Below are 20394 nucleotides of genomic sequence, written 5' to 3'. Positions count from 1 at the left end.
TCCGCGCGCGCGTGCGTGCGAGCGCGCAGCATGTCTCCGTACCTTAGGCTTTTTTTCAGCTCCTCTGATTTTCCTTCTGGTTTTCTCCCTCCTTCCTATTGTAGAGTTTTCAGTCAGTCGACTACCTGTAGCTCTGGGCAATGTCCACTCTACATTTTAGTTGTATTCCCTTGAAATTGTTGTGAGCTGCTGCGGCTAGGTGTATACCCGAGCAGCCATCTTGGATCCTCTCTTATCATTTTCTTTATGTATAAGAAGATAAAGTTTGGTTTCATTTAGGCCAAAAAGGGGAAGGCAAATAGAACACTAGTAGTGTTGGAAGTTTGTGGTACAAATATTAGATGGAGCTTTTAATTTTTCATACACTATTCATCTCTAATTAAAAGCTTTCCTCTGAGGTTTATATTTTTTGTTGAGAAATAGGATTGTGAAGTCTGTTCTTTTTAGTTACTTTATGTACTTAATTACTCTTTTGAAAGCTGTTAGAATTTTATGCTTTGTGGTGAAAACTCAGAAGGGTGTTTTCTTCTTACTCAGCAAGCTTACTTCCTATTTCCTTTAAGTGTCTTGTTTTGTTAATAATAATCTAAATACTTTAGTTCAAATGTTTTGTGAATAAAACCAAGAAAAGGAATACTACTTAAAACTGTCTTATGGCAATTTAAATTTAAATCGGATTTTGAGTTAATAGCTATATATTTAGCTATTTTGAGCACATTTCATAAATTTGAGTAATGAATTAAGTTATTTTCATAGAAGTGGTTCTGCAAAGTTCTGATATTTACTCATTCTAAAAGTTAATTATATTAACATTATAAACTTATATTCCCATTGTCTATTATTAATTTTAAAGGTGAGGGAAACTTGAACAAAACATGATTTTCATTATCTAGTTGAATGTAGTACTCTACTTGGATAGGTTACTGCAGTCTTTTCTGTAACAATTTAAAAAAAATTTCAATAAGGAAGTCCAGCTGGTGTGGCTCACTGATTGAATGTTGACAAATGAACCAAAGGGTCACAATTTGATTTTCAGGGAGGGCTCGATTCCCAGTGAGGGTGGCCAATTAATGATTCTCTTTATCATTGATTGTTTTTATCTCTCTCTCCCTCTCCTTTCTTCTCTGAAATAAATAAAAAAATACATTTAAAAATAAAGGATAATAAAAAGGATCTTTTTTTTTTTAATTCCAATAAGGAAGTAACCAAGTTCTAAATAGTAACTGTTATATATATTTAATGCTTTCGGTATATTTATTAAAAACTTAGTATTGTGTTTATCTAATTTTGGGGTAATATGGCATGAACCTTGGACTTTTGTAGGCATAAAGCTTTCCCATTCTTATAACTGCTTTACAATAATTCACAAAATGATTCACAAAATCATTTCACTGCTTTTAAATGATTCACAAAAACTTATCAGTACAATATATACTGATAAGTTTTTGTGAATCATTTCAAATCTTCACTGCTTTCCTTAATCCCCTAATTAACCCTTTCTACCACTCTTCTAGTAAATGACCTCATTACCTTTTTTTTTTTTTTTTTTTTTTTTTTTTAATGTTGAGGTCAAGGCTATTCTTTGTAGGTACTTCCTCATCTCAGATCTGCCCTTCTTTCTGGATTGAGGAAAGAGATATTCCTTCCCTTTCCTATTTCCTCCAAGTATTTTCTACCATTATTTTTTATAAGGGAATTTGTACTTACTGCCTTTCCAATCTCTCTTTGCCCTCTATTGTTTCCATCATATTGCAGAAACTTACTTCTGGTAATATGACTATTAATTGCCAATCTACTGACCACATTCACTCTCCACCCCTTTTGTTTCATTTGCAACAATTGACTACATCCTTTTTTTGAAACTTCTCTTCTGTTGCCCTAGTCATGCTTCCTACTTTTCATCCTATAATCTTTGACTCCTTTTCTTTGTCTAGCTTCTAAACTTAGGCATTTGCCTAAAGTTTTGTTCTTGGCTGTCTTTAATGTTTGTTACCTGTTTTCTCTTGTTCAGTGCTTTATTCTTTGGGCTCCAAGATACAGAATTTAAAAACTACTGGTTTAGACTTTCATAGTGATGTGACTTTGTGGGTCATTATGGTTGAGAGGCTGTGATGATTAAGTTTATGTGTCTACTTGACTGTGCCATGGGGTGATTAGGCATTTAGTCAGAAATTTTGTGTGTCTGTCAGGATGTTTCTGGACGAGATTAATATTTGAATCAGAAGATTGAAGAAAGGCATATTGTCTTTTTTAATATCATGGGACTTGTCCAATCAGTTGAAGTCCTGAATAAAACAAAAAGGCTGATCCGACTGCCCTTGAGGAACTCCTCCTATCTAACTGCCTTTGAGCTGGAACTTGGATTTTTTTCCTGCCTTCAGATCCAAATTGAAACTTCGGCTCTTAATCTTTGGCCTGACAGATTCAGACTGGAGCCTTTGACTCTCTTGGATATCCAGTTTGCCAACTGTGGTCCAGTCTTGTCACTCTCTATAATTCTATGATTTAATTTCATATAATAAATCAATCAATCTCTTAGTGTGTGAGAGAGAGATGTCCCAGCTTCATTCCCAGTGAGTGCAACCCTTAGCCTTCTAAAGAGACTGTATCCTTTTAATGGAACTTGGACCCAAAACCCCTTTGGCTGGGATATTGCCCTCTCAGTGCTCCTGATGAGGCTGACAGCGATTAGCAGACATAAATATCCCTGTAGGAAATTGCAGAAATTTGATGAATGATCCTCAAATCTAGATCTCTTTGTTCCATATATTGGATAATAGCATTAGCAGTTATTTTCTTATTGATTATCATTTGTCTCTTTCATACATTGAAAAATACTTGAGAGTATACCTTGTGAGGTTTACAAATATCAATCATTTGCAGACCTCTTTCTTCTTTTTTTTTTTTTTTTCCCAGACCTCATTCTTAAAGAATTTGAGTTAGAAGAGGGAGTCAAGCTGTGTGTGCATATAAATTGCAGTACAAAATACAAAGCCTTGAGTGCCACATAAAAGTGTGCAAGATCAATGGAGAAAAGAGATACTTTGATGCTTAGGTAGGTTGTTTGAGTAGAGTGGAGAAGAGTTGGGGCAAGAGCTAAGAGACTGTGTGTAAAATTGAAAAACAATTTTTTTAGAAAGAGTAGAGAGCCCATCTGGTGTGGCTTGGTAGCTGAGCATCAAACCTATGAACCAGGAGGTCTGGTTTAATTCTCGGTTAGGTCCACATGCCTGGGTTGTAGGCTCAATTCCCCAGTAGAGGGCATGTAGGAGTCAGCCGATCAACCATTCTTTTTCATCATTGATGTTTCTGTCTTTCTGTCTCCCTTCCTCTCTGAATTCAATAAGAATATATTTTTTTTTAAAAAAAAAAGAGTGAAGAAAAACAAACAAAAATGCTAATGTTAATATATGAGACAAAATCATTGGCAACCCAGCTATATTTTACTTTGTGGACAGAACTTTTGAGTTAACTTTCCAGAGTCTATTATTACCTTAATGTATGACTAGAGAGTTAGTTATTATAATCTATTTCTGTCACTGTCCATTGAAACTTATAACCTGCGTGAAAGAATCTCATTCATGAATGGCACTGTAAAAAATGCAACATTTGATTTTTGAAAAAATCTAGAAATGTCACTAAGGATTCAAAATCTGTTAAGTAAAACATGTAAAATAGTTAAAGAAGGAAAGATAACTATTGGGTCAAACAAAAATAGAGGTTTTCTTTAACATTGCTCCTGCAAAGGTCATATGTTTTTCTCATTGAATTAATTTTTTTTTTTTTTTTTTACAGACTTGAGAGATAGGTCGATATGTTAATTAAGTATGTGATTTTGAAGCCAGGATACCTGGGTTTAGCTTCTGTCTCTGAATATATTAGTTGTGTGACCTTATGTGAGTTAACTAACTTCTCTGAACCTCATTTTTTAAAAATCTGTAAAATGGGGATAATAGTACCCACCTACTTGGACTTCGTTAGAAACAAATATTACATACATATCTACCAGTAAATTGCTTATAGCAGAGCCAGACATGTAATCAATTCTCAATAATCGCTAAATATTTTTTCAATTGTGCTGAAATACAAGTAACAAAATTGACCATCTTGGCCTTTTTTAAGATTACAGTTCAGTGTTATTAAATACATTTATATTGTTGTGGCAGCCATTACCACCATTTATCCTTATAGTAACTCTTTTTACCTTGTAAAACTGAAATTCTATACTCATTAAACAACTTCTCATTTTTCTTCACCCAAACTCTTGGCAACTACCATTATATATATATATATTGTCTTTTTTATTGTTGTTAATCCTCACCTGAGGATATTTTTCCATTGATTTTTGGAGAGAGGAAAAGACAGAAATATCATTGTGAGAGAAACACATTGATTGGTTGCCTCCTGCACGAGCCCCAACCAGGGTCCAGGCTGGGTAGGAATCTGCAACCAAAGTACGCGTCCTTGACTGGCATTGAGCCTGGGACCCCTTTGGTCCACAGGCTGATGCTCTATCCACTGAGCCAAATCGGCTAGGCCATTTTGTCTTTTTGATTTTTGAATTCTCTTAAGTGCCTCATGTAAGTGGAGCCATACAATATTTTTTGTGTGTGACTAGGTTATTTCATTTTGCATAATGTCCTCAGGTCTATCCATATTGTAGCATATGGCAGAACTTATTTTTTAGGGCTAAATAATAATCTGTTTTATGTATATATCTTTTTGCTTATCTGTTCATCTGTTGATGGCCACTTGAGTTGCTTCTACGTTTTAGCTATCTGTAATAATAAAAGCGTAATAAGCAAATCGACCGAACAGCTGAACAGCGGAATGACCATCCAGACAACCACGCTGTGACACCCACTAGTTCCAGGCCAGCCAAGGCAGGTGTGATGCGATTTGTTGGGAGCCCCACCACTGCCCCATGATCACCCCACAGAGGGAGGCCCAAGTTACCTGGCTGGTGGTGCTATGACAGGTGGGCGGGGCCTCCCTCTACAGGGCAATCAATCAAGGGGCTTTCAGACTGTAAGAGGGTGCAGGCCAGGCTGAGGGGAAACCACCCCCTGCACAAATTTCATGCACCGGGCCTCTAGTTGTAAATAATGCCACGATGAACATGGGTGTACTAATATCTCTTCAAGAGCTACTCTAAATTTTCTGAGTATGTACTTCAAAATGAAAATATCAGGTTATGTGGTAGTTTTATTTTTAGTTGTTTGGGAAACCACCATACTGTTTTTCCACAGAGACTACCATTTTTCATTACTACTAATAGTGCATAAGATTCTGTTGTCTTCTTATCCTCATCAACATTTGTCTCCTGTGTTGTTGTTTTTAAGAAAGTGTCTTTTTAAAGAATTGAATTTAGAGAGGAAGGGAGAGGGATAGAAACATTGATGAGAGAGAGACCTCAATCAGCTGCCTCCTGCACACCCAGTACTGAGGATTGAGCCCACAATATGTGCCTTGACTGGGAATCAAAGCAGGGATCTCTTGTTCATGGGTTGATGCTCAACTACCTAGCCACACCAGCCTGACCATTCTAATAGTAGCCATGCTAATGGGTGTGAGGTGGTAAGTGACTTTTAACTTTTTTAGAGAATGCAAAACATTCAACAAATTGAACCAATAGTTGAGTGCTTTCTGAACTAGATATAAAGTTCTACAAAAAATATAAAATTCAGTAAAATTTGATTTTTATCTTTAAGGAGCTTTAACATTAGGAAAAATATTAAATAGGAGATAATGATGCAATGTTTGGTTTCAGGCTAAGTAAGTACTTAAAAGTGCTAGGAGGAAAGAATTGCTTCAAACTGAGTAATATAAAAAGGCATTATAAATGAAGTGGCATTCTGCTGGACCTTAAAATTAGTAAGTTTTTTGTTTTTTACTTCTGAAGGAAATTTACAAGGAAAGCATTGGAGACAAAAGTTTCAGAGGGCAGGATAGCTCATTTGTGTTTTATTTGGAACAGGATATGATTCAAGCTAACTGGAACATAGAAATCATTTAGGAAGTTCTCAGTAAATGATTGGATTAGGTTATAACAAGGTTGGAATGTCAGACCAAAGATTTGTTGTTAGAAACATCAAATCTCAGTTTTTTAGGATAATATGGTCTGTTCCAGTGCTTTTTTCCCTGTAACACAAATTAATGGATGTAATTGTTAAATATGAGATTGATGCCAGTATAATGGGGAAGTTAGTTCACACATGATCTTTACCAGCATATTTACATTTTAAAACAATCAAGAACAGACTTTCTGGCAAAGAGAAACTATTAGTAATATAAGAAAATATTAAGGAAAACACTGAAAATCTTGCTGAAGTGTTATTTAGTAAAAATGATAGTTGGATAAGTAGCTTTAATAATGGTTTCATATTCCACAATGTTAAGCTCTCTGGTGAAGCAGTTAATGCATTAACTGTTATGAAGACATTTTCTTTGCATTAATAACTTTGTTTATTGAAGAAATCATAGTCTAGATGATATAAGTGAAGAGACAGGGACTCCAGGATAATGCTAGGTACAAATTCAAGTGGAGACTTAATTGTACTAGTATTTTTATAAGGTTTTTTTTATTGTGTTATTTGGGGTTTTGGTTATAAAGTTACAACGATTTTGAGTAATCAGCCTTAACTCTGTTTTTCTCATAAGCTTTGTTATTTTTAGTTGCAATTTTCTGGCATTCAAGACTTGCTTGTTTGTTCCCGAAATGCTCATATCACATTCTAGTAGAAAGGGCTCTGCCACATTTTTAAAAAGAAGAAAAATTCGTGAAGGAATTATTGCCCTAAGTTTTCAGTTTAATTTTCTGACAAAATGTTTATTGAAATTTATTACAACTCTTGATATTTATACCTGGTACTCTGATTCACTTACTTTTTAAAGAAAAAAAAAATTTTTTTTATTGATTTCAGAGAGGAAGGGAAAGAGAGAGAGAGGGAGAGGGAGAGGGAGAGGGAGAGGGAGGGAGGGAGAGAAAGAGAGAGAGAGAGAGAGAGAGAGAGAGAGAGAGAGAGAGAGAGGGAGAGAGAGAGAAACATCAATGATGAGAGAGAAGCATTGATTGGCTGCCTCCTGTATGCCCCCAGCTGGGGATCAAGCCCGAAACCCAGGCATGTGTCCTTGACTGGAATAGAACCCAGGACCCTTCAGCCTGCAGGCCATCGCTCTATCCACTAAGCCAAACCTGCTAGAGCTGATTCACTTAATTTTTAATTGTGGAATGTTCTAATTCTAATTTTAATGGAAATTTACATTTGAAATTTGTGTCAAATTAAGTATTTTTATGTAATAACCAAAATGCCTCTACTTATGAACTCTGCTATTTGGCTTTACTTGGGTAGTGAATTTATCTCCTAAAAGTTGCACACAAATTTCAATCAGATATAACCTTAACTTTTGAAGGACTATTGGGTTGTTTGTGTAAGTTTATTATCACAGAAAATGTCCACTAGTAGGTCTCATTCTGTTGTATAAAAAACCAGCTGCTTTGTTGGAATTGAAGGCCTAAGTTAAATACAGAGTGGGGCAAAAGTAGGTTTACTGTTGTTTGGATGGAAAATAATACAAGAATAAACTCTGTTTTGTGTACTCACAACTGTAAACCTGCTTTTGCACCACCCTGTATATAGAATTCTGATTTATTAGGGAAGTCTCAAATAGGGTTCTCTCTTCATTTTTGTGAAATAAGGGCTAGTCCTTTAATTTCACTCAGCTATTAAATTTGTATTCGTTTCAGTGAAAATATTTTTAGCATTCCATTTTAAAAAATATATTGTTATTGATTTCAGAGAGGGAGAGAGAGATGGAAACATCAATGAGAAAGAAGCATTAATCAGCTGCCTCCTACTGGGAATCGAGCAACCCAGGCATCTGCCCAATAGAACCGGGGACCTCTTAGTTTCTGGATCAATACTCAACCCCTGAGCAACATTGGCCAGGCTAGCATTCCATTCTTACTAATCAACACAAAGAACAGCATCTTTCTACTTTTTGAGCAAATAAAACCACTGAATTTTTAAAATAAAACTTAGTTGGCATTACTTTTATGGATAGAAAAGTCCATAAATTAAAAGTGTTACTAATGTCACTTATCATATTTTAACTCCATATCTTTGTAAAAATGTGTGTTTGTACTGTGCTGCTATTTAGCATTTTGGGGATCTTTTACTTATAAAATAAAAATACTGTTTTGATTACAGAAAGACCCAAATGGGACCAGTAGTTTGCCAACTGGAAGTTCTCTTCTACAAGAAATTGAAGTGCAGAACGAGGAAGTAGCAGCTTTTTGTCAATCCATTACAAAGTAAGGAAATTTCTTTTCTAAATGAAATATTATTTTTTATTAAATGCTTGCTTAAAAGTTTATTGAAAATTAACTTAGAGCTAATAATTCTAAATTCTTTAAGTTTTTAATCATTTTATCCCTGTGGCTTAAAATTTTAATTGGAACATAAACAAACTACAGTTGAACTTGTATTCTTATCTCTTATGTTTTTGAGTATTTAGAAGAAAGATTGAAGTCATGCTATAGATGTCTGATAATCTACTAACCAATGAAACTATGACTTAAACATTCAAGTTTCAGTACACTTAGATAATGCCTTTTTTGTTTTTTTTTAGGGACACTTTATTTTGCTACATATTTTTCTACCATTCAAAATATTGTTATACTTATGTAAGAGATAACAGGCACCATTAGAAAAACAAGTATATTTTCTGAATATTAAAAAATGCATTTCTAAAACGTTCTTTTAATCTTAAATCTGTCTAATATTATTTATAGATGAGGGAATTGAGACTCAAGAGAAGTTACCTACCAAGCTTACCAAACTAGTCCTCCAGGTTTCTTTTGCCTCTGGTTCAGTATTTTTTCTTTCCATTATATCACTGTATTAGCTGGACTTCCATTATCCTATATAATAAAAGGCTTATATGCAAATTGTCCCCTCAAGAGTTTGACCGACTAGGAGTTTGACTGCTTGCTATGACGTGCACTGACCACCAGGGGGTGGGCGTGGAATGAACGAAGGCCCCAGCTGTCTGGCAGCCAGCAGCCGGGGAAGGAAGGCCCTGGCTGGCAGCCTGCAGCTGGCAGCCGAGGGAAGGAAGGCCCTGATCGACCCTAATCACTGGCCAGGCCTAGGGACCTTTCCCATGCACAAATTTTGTGCACTGGCCTCTAGTAAGTACTAAAAACCCATCTCAAACTAGTTTAAATCAAGAAAGATTATGTATTGGTTTACAAGTCAATATAGCAGAAAGAAGAAGGATGGGACAGAGCTACTAGCAAATGACAGCCAGATCTATTATAGGAATTCACATACTGTAAGGACCCTCCTCCCTTTGGATTCTGTTTTCTAATTTTCTGTCCTTCTATTTTCCTTTTCTTCCACTGCAGATGAGGTTTTGAAGGCAGGAAATACAACCATGATAGGTTAGATTTCACAATCTAATGGTCTTGCTAGTAAAGACAAAATGGAGTTCTCTCAGCCAACAGCAGATAGAAAAAAACCCTGAAAGGGAAAAGTGGAAATGGCTAAGGGCATGAGATATGTTATCAAAAGAAGGGAAAGTAGATCACCACCATGGGAATTTATTCTGAATCCCATATTTTCCCCAGTGTGATTTACTTTAAGCAAAGCAGAGTTTGGGATTTCCAGGTAAGTTTTGAGTAGGTACATTATTTTAATGTTATTTAATGGATTTAATATTCAACTAGATTTTCTAGAGTATTGGTAATGTTTCATTAAAACTGCCTTTCTTTATGTTACCTTTTAACCAAAATTTCTGTTCTGCAGAATACGCTGGAGGGCTCGGGGGGGAAAGAAGAAAAATATCAGTAGAGCCACCTTTTCTTCCCTGCAGAGATTACTATTACTCTTAACTGGATTTTTAAAACTCGTATTTTTCACTGGGCATATAAAATAGGAGACAAGCCCTGACTGGTTTGGTTCAGTGGATAGAAAGTCAGCCTGCAGACTGAAGGGTCCCAGGTTTGATTCCAGTCAAGAGCATGTACCTTGGTTGTGGGCACATCCCCAGTAGTGGGTGTGCAAGAGGCAACTGATCAATATTTCTCTCTCATCGATGTTTTTAACTCTATCCCTCTCCCTTCCTCTCTGTAAAAAAATTATATATATATATATATATATATATATATATATATATATATACACATACATACATACATACACACACATACACACACATACATACATACATGGGACAGTTTGGATGACTTAGTATGCAAATTGCATTTATTAGAAATTACCTATGCCATTATATCATTATGTTTGTGTGGTTAATAATTTGGGAATAATTTTACTTTAGTGGTTTGGAAATGCTCTGTTATGTGTTCATCTAGTCCCTTAATTCTCTCCAGAAGTCCTATGTGTTTTCTATGAAACTGTTGAATGACTATTGCGTTTAATTTAAGAAAGTAGGCTCTCTAATACCTTTTCTCACTACTTGAATCTTTGAGTAATTTACAAAGACCACCAGTAATCTACAATGATTTTTTTTTGGGGGGGGGGGGTTTCCAAACATTCATTTATTTATTTATTTATTTATTTATTTATTTATTTTAAATATATATTTTATTGATTTTTTACAGAGAGGAAAAGAGAGGGATAGAGAGTTAGAAACATCGATGAGAGAGAATAATTGATCAGCTGCCTCTTGCACACCCCCTACTGGAGATGTGCCCGCAACCAAGGTACATGCACTTGACCAGAATCGAACCCGGGACCTTTCAGTCCACGAACCAAACCGGTTTCAGCATTTATTTATTTATTTACTTATTTATTTATAATCCTCATCCAAGGACATTTCTCAAACATTTATTTATTTATTTATTTATAATCCTCATCCAAGGATATATTCCCACTGATTTTTAGAGAGCGTGGAAGAGAGAGGGAAGCACAGAGAGAAACATTGATATGAGGAAAACACATTGATAGGTTGCCTCCTGCATGCTCCCAGCTGGGAAGGAGCCTGCAACCAAGGTATGTGCCCTTGACTGGAATCAAACACAGGACCCTTTGGTCCGCAGGCCCATGCTTTATTAAAATGATTATTTTTTTATTTACACACACACACACACACACACACACACACACACCCTGGCTTGTGTAATATGAAACCCTAAAATGAACTAAAGAAAGAGTGAATTCTTCTTGTAATTTTATTTTATTTAATAGAGTATGATTCCAACAAATATTTCAGAGCAGTAGAAAGCAGAAGTGCACTTTTTGTGTTTTTAGGCTTCACAAGTGTGTGTGTGATCCTTGGACAAGGGCCATGCTAATCCTCTATGTTTTAGTACATGTGCTGCCGAAGTGAGCACTGAAATAAGAGGTGTTTTTGAAACCATATTCTAGGAACTTCTCTTGTTCCCCTGTGACCTGGGAGGTTGAAGTCAGGAGGAGATGTCCCTTTAAGAAATGAATGGCTCTTTTTTCCCCTGTGATTTAATTGTTTTAATCTCTACAGAAGCAAATAGGCAGCACTTCCAGTATTCATTTCATTTATACTCTGTGAAAAAGTAGATTGGAAGATTGGAATTCATCTTCTAATTTTCAGAAAAATGTTAAAAAGAAGTCCCTTAGTTTAAAGAGGGCATCAAATCCTCTTTTGTCTTCTGATAACAGAAGTACTGTCTGGAGATGAGCTGTACACCATGCTCATATTTTTTTTTTTTTTTCCCCAGCCCCCGGCCCCCTCCCCCTTGCCCTCATATTTAAATTTAAATGATATTGCTCCTTTGAATATCTATAAATGTTATGAGTACTTTAATAGGAAATTCCCTGTGCTTTAGAAATTACTTTGAGGAAATCAAGGCCTCATAGCACTATGTTTGTGTTTGTCTGTGTGCTTTTAAATCATTGTCTAACAATCAGAAACAATGTGTAGGAAAAAGAATCTTAGAAAAAAAGATGTTTTAAAAGACAACAAACCTTTTATTCCCCTGGCAGTTACAATTTAGGGCTACATCACCTATATTATCAGTATTAGTTAAAAATGTACCATTTTGTGTAATACTGTGTAGCAAAAGAATCTGAAACAGAGCACCTCATTTAATGCTATGTGTCCAGTTAATGTTGATAATGCTACCAAAGACATCCTGACAGTATTTAATCTCTTTCCTTGAATTCTTTTGATTTAAAAGGCAAATTCTGGTATTTGGAGTTTTGACAGGGGTCCATTCATTGCAGTTCTCATGAGCTGCTCTAGAATTGAACAAAGACACAGAATTGAATAGCTGTAAGCATGCAAAGCCTTGTTCAGAGCTCAAATAAATGCAGCTTAAAAAAAAAAGAATTTAATTTCTTCTTTCTTGTGAACAGATTAAAGACCAACTTTCCATATACCAATCACTGCACAAATCCAGGCTATTTGTTAAGTCCAGTCACAGTGCAAAGAAATTTATGTGGAGAAAATGCTAGTGTGAAGGTCTCCATTGAAATTGAAGGATTTCAACTACCAGTTACTTTTACATGTGATGGTAAGTTTGTAGTTCCCAACCATCCTGTTTTGCTCTGATTAGAGAGGAAGTGTTTAAAATGTTAATAATTTTCATTCTCTTAAGAAACCAACTCTGTTACTAGTATTCTTAAAAAATGTGTGTGTGTATAAGTAAGGTAAAATACTTAACATTCATTAGTTACTCTTTCAAAAAGTTAGCATTTCATTTGGATACTTTCTTGGTTAGGACCAGTGGGAAAACAGTTTACCTTTGTAACAACTGTACATATTTCTCTGAAAAATGCTGATTAACTCTGGTTAATGAGTGGCTCTTGGCCAAGGCCCCAAAACATTAGATAAAAAGACCAGTCGATAGCTAATAAAATAGAAAATAAATTTTTAAAATATATATTTTATTGATTTTTCACAGAGAGGAAAGGAGAGGGATAGAAAGTTAGAAACATCGATGAGAGAGAAACATCGATCAGCTGCCTCCTGCACACCCCCCACTGGGGGTGTGGCCGCAACCAAGGTACATGCCCTTGACCAGAATTGAACCCGGACCCCTCAGTCCGCAGGCAGAAGCTCTAGCCACTGAGCCAAACCGGCTTCGGCAATTTTCATGAAGTTTTAATGTAATCAGTGTCTTCTAAATCAAACATAGGAGCTTGAAGTATAGAAATAGGTTACTTTAAAGGCTACCTTTGTTTTAATGTGTTGTGATCTTAGTATCCAGCTGTTGCCCAGAATGATAATTGAACAATTCTTTCTTTCTTTTTTTTTTTTTAAATATATTTTATTGATTTTGTACAGATAGGAAGGGAGAGAGATAGAGAGTTAGAAACATCAATGAGAGAGAGTCATCGATCAGCTGCCTCTTGCACCCCCCCCACTGGGGATATGCCCGCAACCAAGGTACATGCCCTTAACCAGAATCGAACCCGAGACCCCTCAGTCCCCAAGCCGACGCTCTATCCATTTAGCCAAACCAGTTTCGGCTGAACAATTCTTTCTACTTGCTAGATTTTTATTCTTTATCAGAAGATTTACCAGGCAAATGTCAAACATTTAAAATGGTGATTCTTTTTCTTAATGATGGTTTAAATCATTGTTTGCTAGATACTGCTAAATGCCATCCTTTTTGGAAGTGTCTGTAGTAGGGAGATAACTAGCTTAGCTTAGATCTGCCCTAAGATAGTAATCAGTAGCCACATGTGGTTATTGAGCACTTGAAACATGATTAATTTAGATGTGCTGTAAGTGTAAAATACACACTGGATTTTAAGAGAATATAAGATATCAGAAATTTCAAAATCTGGATATATTAGGTTAAGTAAAACATGGCTTCACCTGTTTGGTTTTTTTTTTTACCTTTTTCATTGTGGCTACTAGAAAATTTTAAATTATAGATGTGACCTGCATTATAGTTTATTATATAGTGCTGTCTTAGGTAACAAGAAATACAATCTGAATAAATGTATACTTAAGAGTTAAATAAGCAAAATGAAAATGATGACTAACTCTTTTACAGTGAGTTCTACTGTAGAAATTATTATAATGCAAGCCCTTTGCTGGGTGCATGACGACTTGAATGAAGTAGATGTTGGCAGCTATGTTCTGAAAGTTTGTGGTCAAGAAGAAGTACTGCAGAAGTAAGTTTATTCATTTAACTACTGAGCGACATCATTGGAAATTACAATTTTAACGGCTTAAATTAGAAAAATTTCAAGTTCAGTTTGTAATTCAGTAACACATTGGGTCCTACTAAATTGATTAATTGTATCAATAAACTTGTATGAGATTTATTTTGTCTAAGAAATCATGTTGGGCTAAGACAGTGGAGGGATTTCAGAGATAATTAAGACATGATATTTCCCTTAAAAAGTTTATATTCTCAGCTTTGGTGGGAAGCTCAGTTGGTTAGAACGTCATCCCAATATACCAAGTTTGTGGGTTCAGTCCCCAGTCAGGGCACATAAAAGAGTCAAGCTGTGAGTCAGTGCATAAATGAATGAAAAAATAAATCTGTTTTTCTCCTCCCCCTATCTAAAACCAATAAGTTAAAACAAAATTTTTTTTTTTTAAAGCACTGTAGTCTCAGATGGGAAGAACAGTGGGCATTTGGTTGATAAGTGAATTTAATGTTTTTTTTCTGCAAAGGGTCACATCATTGTAGACTCCACTTTCCTTTTGTAGCATGCATTACTTATACACAGTAGTCTACTGTGGTTTCTTTTTTTATTATATATTTTTATTGATTTCAGTGAGGGAGAGGGAGAGAGAAATAGAAACATCAACGATGAGAGAGAATCTTCAATAGGCTGCCTTCTACAAGCCCCCCACTGGGGATGGAGTTCGCAACCCGGACATGTGTCCTGACCAGGAATTGACTGTGACCTCCTGGTTCATAGGTTGATGCTCAATCACTGAGCCACACTGGCTGAATAATAATATTATTATTACTGAAATAATCATATGAACCAAGTAATTATTGCATCTGGAATTTAGTCTAGTTAGTTATATTACAGATTTCATTCTCTTAAGCTACTAAAAATGTCCTGTCTTTATTTTTCTTATTTTCTTCATCTTTCTTTTTTGCTTTGATTCTTCTCAAGTAGAATTACTCCTCTACTTAAATGCTCACTCTGGTTAAAAAGCTTTCTCTGTATTTTACCATTCTGTTTAATTTCTGATGCAGATACAACTTTGTATTTTACTCTCACCTCTATAATTTCTAGTTTGAAGAAAATAACATTGATGAATCATTAATATATTTTAACAGTAATCATTGCCTTGGAAGTCATGAACATATTCAAAACTGTCGAAAATGGGACGCAGAGATTAAACTGCAACTTTTGACCTTAAGCGCAATGTGCAAAAATTTGGCCCGAACAGTAAGTGTTTACCTTATAACTGCATTGCATTTGATTAAATCTGAATAATTCTGCTAATGAGCCAATTTGCAGTTTGCATATTCTCCAAGATTTCTGGGTTGATCTGGAAATGATGAACTCTGTATCTCAACAGATGTGTGAGATTTTTAATCATGGAGGTGTAGTAGCATACTACTCAGAGCGGGGGACCTATATGAAAATCAAAGTGTAGAGATTAAAAATTTGATTTGTAATCATTTTACACAAGAATGAAAACAGTAGGATCCAGCCAAGGAGAAATGAGGAAGAAGGAAAGATTTTGAATACTAAATACGGTTTGAGGGGAAGCGGGGAGGGAAGAAGAGATTTATATTGACCTTTGCACCAAACTGAGAAAATTACATTATTTTTCACCAAATAAAAACTAATTCTGTGTTTTAAAGTACAGTTAGGGAGAAGATGATAGTGGGAAAGGCATGTGAACAAAAGCACACAGGTGTGACACATGTGTTGGAAGTATAAGCAATTATGTAATAGAGTACAAAATGTGAAGTGAAGATGACATTGGAGAAAGCTAGACATAATTTACCATGTTATTCAAATAGCATGCAGAAAATGAGGCCATTTTATTACTGTATATACACTTGACGAATTTTAATGTCTAAGGAGAATTATTCATTTGGTAGAATTTGGGGTGGAAAAATAATCAGACATTTCTACGTTCTCTTCTTTATTTTCTTAAATTCTACTGTTGTGTTAGGTAGAATTGATTAATTGGGTGTAAATTATTTCACAAAATTCAGTACATTTTAGCAATCATTAGTAACTTATCTTTTCAGTTTCTTAAGGAATGATATTCTTGAGTATATTTGCATAATAGGGACTTAATGTAGGAGAGACCAGTATTTCATTTATTGGGGGGTTAGGTGGAAGGAAACTTGATAATCATTAGAAGAAAATTGAGAAATTCAAAGATCTCTTCCCCATCTGGCTCTCTCTCTACCTTCATTTGGCTGTCAGCCATCTTTAAAAGTATTTTTAGCTTCCTAGTAGTTTTTGCTTTGGGAGCTATTTATATATGAAAAAATGAGACTTAAAAGAATTTGTTTATCTATTTAAAAATGTTTTAGAGGGTTGCGGGAGGGGGTGGGAGGTTGGTGGAGACATTGGAGGGATAAGGACACCTATGTAATACCTTAACCAATAAAGAAAGAAATGTTTTAGGGTATTGATTCACTTTTTGGAGTCCATTATAAATAATATTTTAGCCTCAGTTCTGAAAAATCACTTTAGTTTCAAGAATAGTACATTCAACCATATTTAATTTGGCAATAGAAAGACAAAAGAATGGATTTGATTTTTTGGTAAACATTTGTGTATATATGTTTGTTTAGGCAGAAGATGATGAAACACCTGTGGATTTAAACAAACACCTGCATCAAATAGAAAAACCTTATAAAGAAGTCATGACAAGGTGTGACATCTAAAGCATTAATTGCGGGTTTTTAAACTTTGCTTTTGGATGTGAATACATTGATTTTGATAAATAAAACAGTCATTTTTGTATATAGTTTCCTTCAGCCACAATAACTAACTGTTCTTTATTTCAGGCACCCTATTGAAGAACTTTTAGATTCTTATCACAGCCAAGTGGAGCTGGCTCTTCGAATTGAAGTACGTCTAAATTCACAGTTCGGCATGAGGAGTTAAAGATTCTTGTCTCTGTCCTCATTTATTTTTTATTTATTTTTCTTCTTTTTTTTTCTGTCCTCTTTTAAATTCTAGTGTTGGCTTTGGATAAAATGTTTACGAAGAGCTACTTGAATTATACTCTTGACGTTGATGTTCAATGACTTGTATTCTGACCCATCTTATTAACAAAAGTTGTTGATAATGCTAAGTCAACATGTCTATTCTCACTTCAGCTTTATTACTAAGAGGAACCTTCATTTCAATTCAAACCATTTATTGAATGCTTACTATATGCTAATTATTGGAGTTATGAAAATGAAAGACCTAGTCTCCATCTACTAGGGATTTGAAACTAGTGATGGGGGATTTAAACAAAATTTTAATATTAAATATAAAATAGAGGTATGGGAGATCAGAAAAGAACATATCTCTCTACTTAAGGATACAAGGAAGGCTTCTAAGAAGGGATGTTGCCTGAGCCACCTGTTAAACGGCATGAGTTAGGGAGAAGAAGATAGTGGGAAGGGCATGTGAACAAAAGCACACAGGTGTGATACATATGTTGCAAGAATAAGCACTTATGTAATAGAGTACAAAATGTGAAGTGAAGATGACATTGGAGAAAGCTAGACATAAGTTACTACCTTATAATACATGCTAAAAAGTTTTACTTTATCCTCTAGATCAGAGGGCTGTATCTAGTCTACTTCCTGTTCTTATAAATAAAAATTTTTTTGGAACACAGCCATATCCATTTGTTTATATAATTTTCTATGCTTGCATCTATGCTCAGATACTAGAGTTGAGTAGTTAGGACAGAGTTTGTATATCTTGCAAAGCCTAGACTATTTAGTTTGTCATTTTACAGAAAGATTTTGTTAATCCTTGCTCTAGCCATTTGTGGTATTTTTAGCTGGGAATAGGAAATGGGGTGGGGTGGAATAGGGTATGTGACATGGTTAGTCCTGAGTTCTGAAGTCACTCAGGCTTTACTGTGGAGATTAGATTTAGGGTTGGCAAATTTAGGAAAAGTATAGGAATGCTACTTAGGAAGGTTTTGTTTGTATAGTAGTCCAGAGAAAGATAATGACTATGGTGAAGGTTGAAAAGGAGGGAACTGATTAATAATACTTAAGAGATGCAATTGATAAGGTTTTTTTTTTAAAAAAAAAATGCATATTTTTATTGATTTCAGAAAAGGAGAGAGAGAGATAGAAATATCAGTATCAATGAACAGAAAGAATCATTGATCGGCTGCCTCCTGCATATCCACTCTCCCCATGGGGATTAAGCCTGCAACCTGGGCATGTGCCCTTGACGGGAATGGAACCCAAGATCCTTCAGTTCACAGGCCAACGCTCTATCCACTGAGCCAAACCAGCTAGGGCAGTAAGGTTTTGATAGGTAATGAGATATAATAAGAAAAAATAGTGTCAGATATCTTTCATATTTCTAGCTAGTAGTACATTCTTATCAGCATACTAGAAGCCCGATACACAAATTTGTGCAAGAGTAGGCCTTCCTTCCCCTGGCTGCCAGCACTGTCTTTTTGGCGCCCAGAACCTGGGCTTCCCTCACAGGCCCGGCTTCGTCCAGAAGGTCATCAGGAAGGACTTCCTTGTCTAATTAGCATATTATGCTTTTTTTAAATTATAGATACACATCTTTATTCAATAAATGTTTACTGAGTATCTCATTGCGCAGAACTGTTGTAGGAACTAAGGATTCGGGAGTGAACAAAAGAAACTGTAATCCCTTTCCTTTAATTCTAGTTGGAGGAGACAGACAATAAAATATACTAACAAAGTATATGTGATATCAGGTAGTAAGTGATACAGAGAAAAATAAAGGAGGAGAATAATGTTGCAATTTCAAATAAGGTAATCAGAAGGCCTCCTTGAAAAGATTTGAGTAAATTTCTGAAAGAGTAGAGAAAGAAATTACTGGTTATCTGGGGGAGGGGTGTTTTTTTATATACTTAAGGTCCACCAGGTCTTTATAGCTGGAATAGAATGAGAGAGGAAGGCAAGAGTAGAAACAGATCAATTAAGAAAATGTTTTGTTAGCCTCGGGAGAGATGGTGATTGCTTGGACCAGAGTGTTTATAGTAGAAGTGGTAAGAAGGGGTTGAATTCTGTGATATATTTTGAAGTTTATGCTAGGATGATTTACCCAAAGGTTGGATGAGGAACATAAGAGAGAGGGGAAGAGGGAAAGGGAAAGAGGGAGGGAGGAAGAAAGATTGAAAGAAGAGAGAGCGCACGCACAGAGTGAGCATTTGGAGCTTTGGAATTGCCTTTTAGTGAGATGTTGAAAATTGTAAAAAGAGAAGTTTGGGCAAAAGATCTGATACTCAGTTTTGGATATTATGTTTGATATGACAATTATTCTTCCAAGTAGTGATGTTGGATATAAATCTGAAATTTAATGAAGGAGGTCCAGGCTGGAGATGATGATAACTTGGGAATCATCAGACTATAAGTGGTATTTTTCAGCCATACGACTGGATGAGATGAGCATTGCAGGTAGAGGTGTGGGGGCGGGGGGAATAAAAAACAAGCTATAGGACTGAGTTCTGGATATCTCTCCCATCTTGAGTAAAGTCCACATTTCCCTGCAGCAGCCACTCCACTTCTCTGTTCTCCTTGCAGCAGAACTCCTGAAAGTTAGTCTGTTTTGCTGCTTTCACTTCCTCTCTTCCCATTCTCTTACTAACCCTCTCCAGTGAAGCTTTCAATCTCAGGACTATTACCTCTAGATTGAGGAACAGTGGGTAGTGAAGGAACTTTAAGAACTTATGATAGAGCCTCTCCCCCACCTCATAATTTATGGCTGTCACAGGAACACACAGGTAGCCTATGGCAAAGAAACTTGCCAGAGTTGTCAGATTGGGAGAGTTTGGCCTGAGGGTGCCTGGTCTTTAAGGATCACTGAGCTACCACCCTGAATTTAAAAATGGAGGTCTGGAACCCTGATGAGACCTTCATGCTGCTATTGCCTGCTAGTGTCCCTTTGGTGCCCTCTATTGACAAATCCTAACATTGTTCCAGTTGGCAAAAAGAGATGTTTATAGGGTCTAGCTCCAGTACCACAAAGGAGACCATAGAAGAGTGGATTTGAGACTGATATATAACAATTTGATCATTGGGACATAAAAAAATGATGAAGAATAGTATAGGAAAATGGCACGAGCCTCAAAACTGGAAAGGTTTTGCATGAAGGTGGAGGAATAAAAGTAAGCAGAAATATAAATAAGTAAAAATAGGGAACTAGATAATAGACCTTCAGCCCATGAGGACTGCCAGGTAATCGGGTATTTGAGAAAATAAGGTGGCTTCATTTAAGCATGAAAGTG

General features: G+C 35.7%; 1 protein-coding gene across 1 annotated transcript in view; it reads left to right on the top strand.

Moving 5' to 3' along the window:
* Positions 1-20394, top strand: part of PIK3C2A (phosphatidylinositol-4-phosphate 3-kinase catalytic subunit type 2 alpha) — an 83251-nt gene that overhangs the window by 20081 nt on the left and 42776 nt on the right. Inside the window, exons 3-8 of the mRNA XM_084895442.1 lie at positions 8211-8314; positions 12357-12514; positions 14006-14126; positions 15257-15368; positions 16742-16821; positions 16958-17021. Of these exons, the coding sequence (XP_084751568.1) occupies positions 8211-8314; positions 12357-12514; positions 14006-14126; positions 15257-15368; positions 16742-16821; positions 16958-17021 (639 nt within the window). The remainder of the gene's footprint in view (positions 1-8210; positions 8315-12356; positions 12515-14005; positions 14127-15256; positions 15369-16741; positions 16822-16957; positions 17022-20394) is intronic.

The sequence above is a fragment of the Pipistrellus hanaki genome (assembly GCF_964339955.1).
Source record: "Pipistrellus hanaki genome assembly, chromosome: 9".
In the NCBI taxonomy this organism is placed as follows: Eukaryota; Metazoa; Chordata; class Mammalia; order Chiroptera; family Vespertilionidae; genus Pipistrellus; species Pipistrellus hanaki.
Note: the sequence above shows the minus strand (reverse complement) of the source record. Positions and strands in the feature narration are given on the sequence as shown.